Source organism: Apis dorsata, unplaced genomic scaffold, assembly GCF_000469605.1.
Source record: "Apis dorsata unplaced genomic scaffold, Apis dorsata 1.3 scaffold_29, whole genome shotgun sequence".
Lineage (NCBI taxonomy): Eukaryota > Metazoa > Arthropoda > Insecta > Hymenoptera > Apidae > Apis > Apis dorsata.
This window is the reverse complement of record NW_006263331.1, coordinates 120,484-121,435: the sequence shown is the minus strand read 5'-3', so window position 1 is coordinate 121,435 and position 952 is coordinate 120,484. Positions and strand designations below refer to the sequence as shown.

Below are 952 nucleotides of genomic sequence, written 5' to 3'. Positions count from 1 at the left end.
ATATATATATATATATTGATTTTAAATTTTTTTACAATTTTTTAAATTACTCGTACATTTTTCAAACTTCTTAATTTTTACTTGCAGATCGTAAGACGAGAGGAGGAGGATAAGTTCAAAGTATGTCCCCGGAATCGTGTCATGGAATTTTGACGACACTCGTGCTATGGACATGTTTAAGTTTCAGCGTGGGCTCTCCACTTCCAGAAACAACCGCTACCGTATTGTTGCCTATGAAATTTGGGTCAGTATATCGTTTCACACACGAAACGTGTTCTCAGCGTTCGCATACTGAGAATTATTCGCTTCGAAGAATACTGAACGCAACATAATAAAACGGAATTGCAATTCTAATTTAACTCGGCTCGATTCCTCTTAGAAATTGCATCACGTGCTCACAAGCTGTTCGCAATTTTTAGCGCGGCCAGATCGATATCGGGTTTGAAAGAATCGAAAGATGGGAAGAACGAGGTGCTTCGTGAACCTATGGGAAACGTGAACAGATCACCGGCATCGATCGGCGCCAATCTCTACCGATTGCCACCCTCCCCTGCTAATTTGTTGAAACCCGACGGATTTCAATTTTACACGTACAACGAGAAAGGAGATATGATCACGAGGCAAATGACGATGCAAGAGATTCAATCGTTGATCGCGAGTGGGGGCCCAGATCATTCTAACGTGGAGATTCAAGAGCCCCAGAAAGCTGAGGATATCCTTACGGGAGGGAAGAAGGTCGGTTAATTATTTTCTATGATTAACAAAGAATAAAAATTAAGAATTAAGAGACGAGTGACGCAAAATCGTGACTTTCTCCTATGTCTATGAATAATGTAACGTTATAATCATTACTTGGAAATTATTTTTCAGGTAATGGATGTCGTGGAAAAGGTGCAAAGCGTACTGAAAAGCGCCATGGATAAACCATTATCGACCCTCACTGGTTCTCATC

The 952-nt window shown here is 40.5% G+C and overlaps 1 protein-coding gene across 2 annotated transcripts in view; it reads left to right on the top strand.

Annotated features, from left to right (window-relative positions):
* Nucleotides 1–952, top strand: part of LOC102674632 (flocculation protein FLO11) — a 7,047-nt gene that overhangs the window by 1,543 nt on the left and 4,552 nt on the right. For both annotated transcript variants that reach the window (XM_006608067.2, XM_031511274.1), the window contains exons 2-4: nt 90–244; nt 420–735; nt 871–952. In XM_006608067.2, coding sequence (XP_006608130.1) covers nt 123–244; nt 420–735; nt 871–952 — 520 coding nt within the window. In that variant the 5' untranslated portion in view covers nt 90–122. The remainder of the gene's footprint in view (nt 1–89; nt 245–419; nt 736–870) is intronic.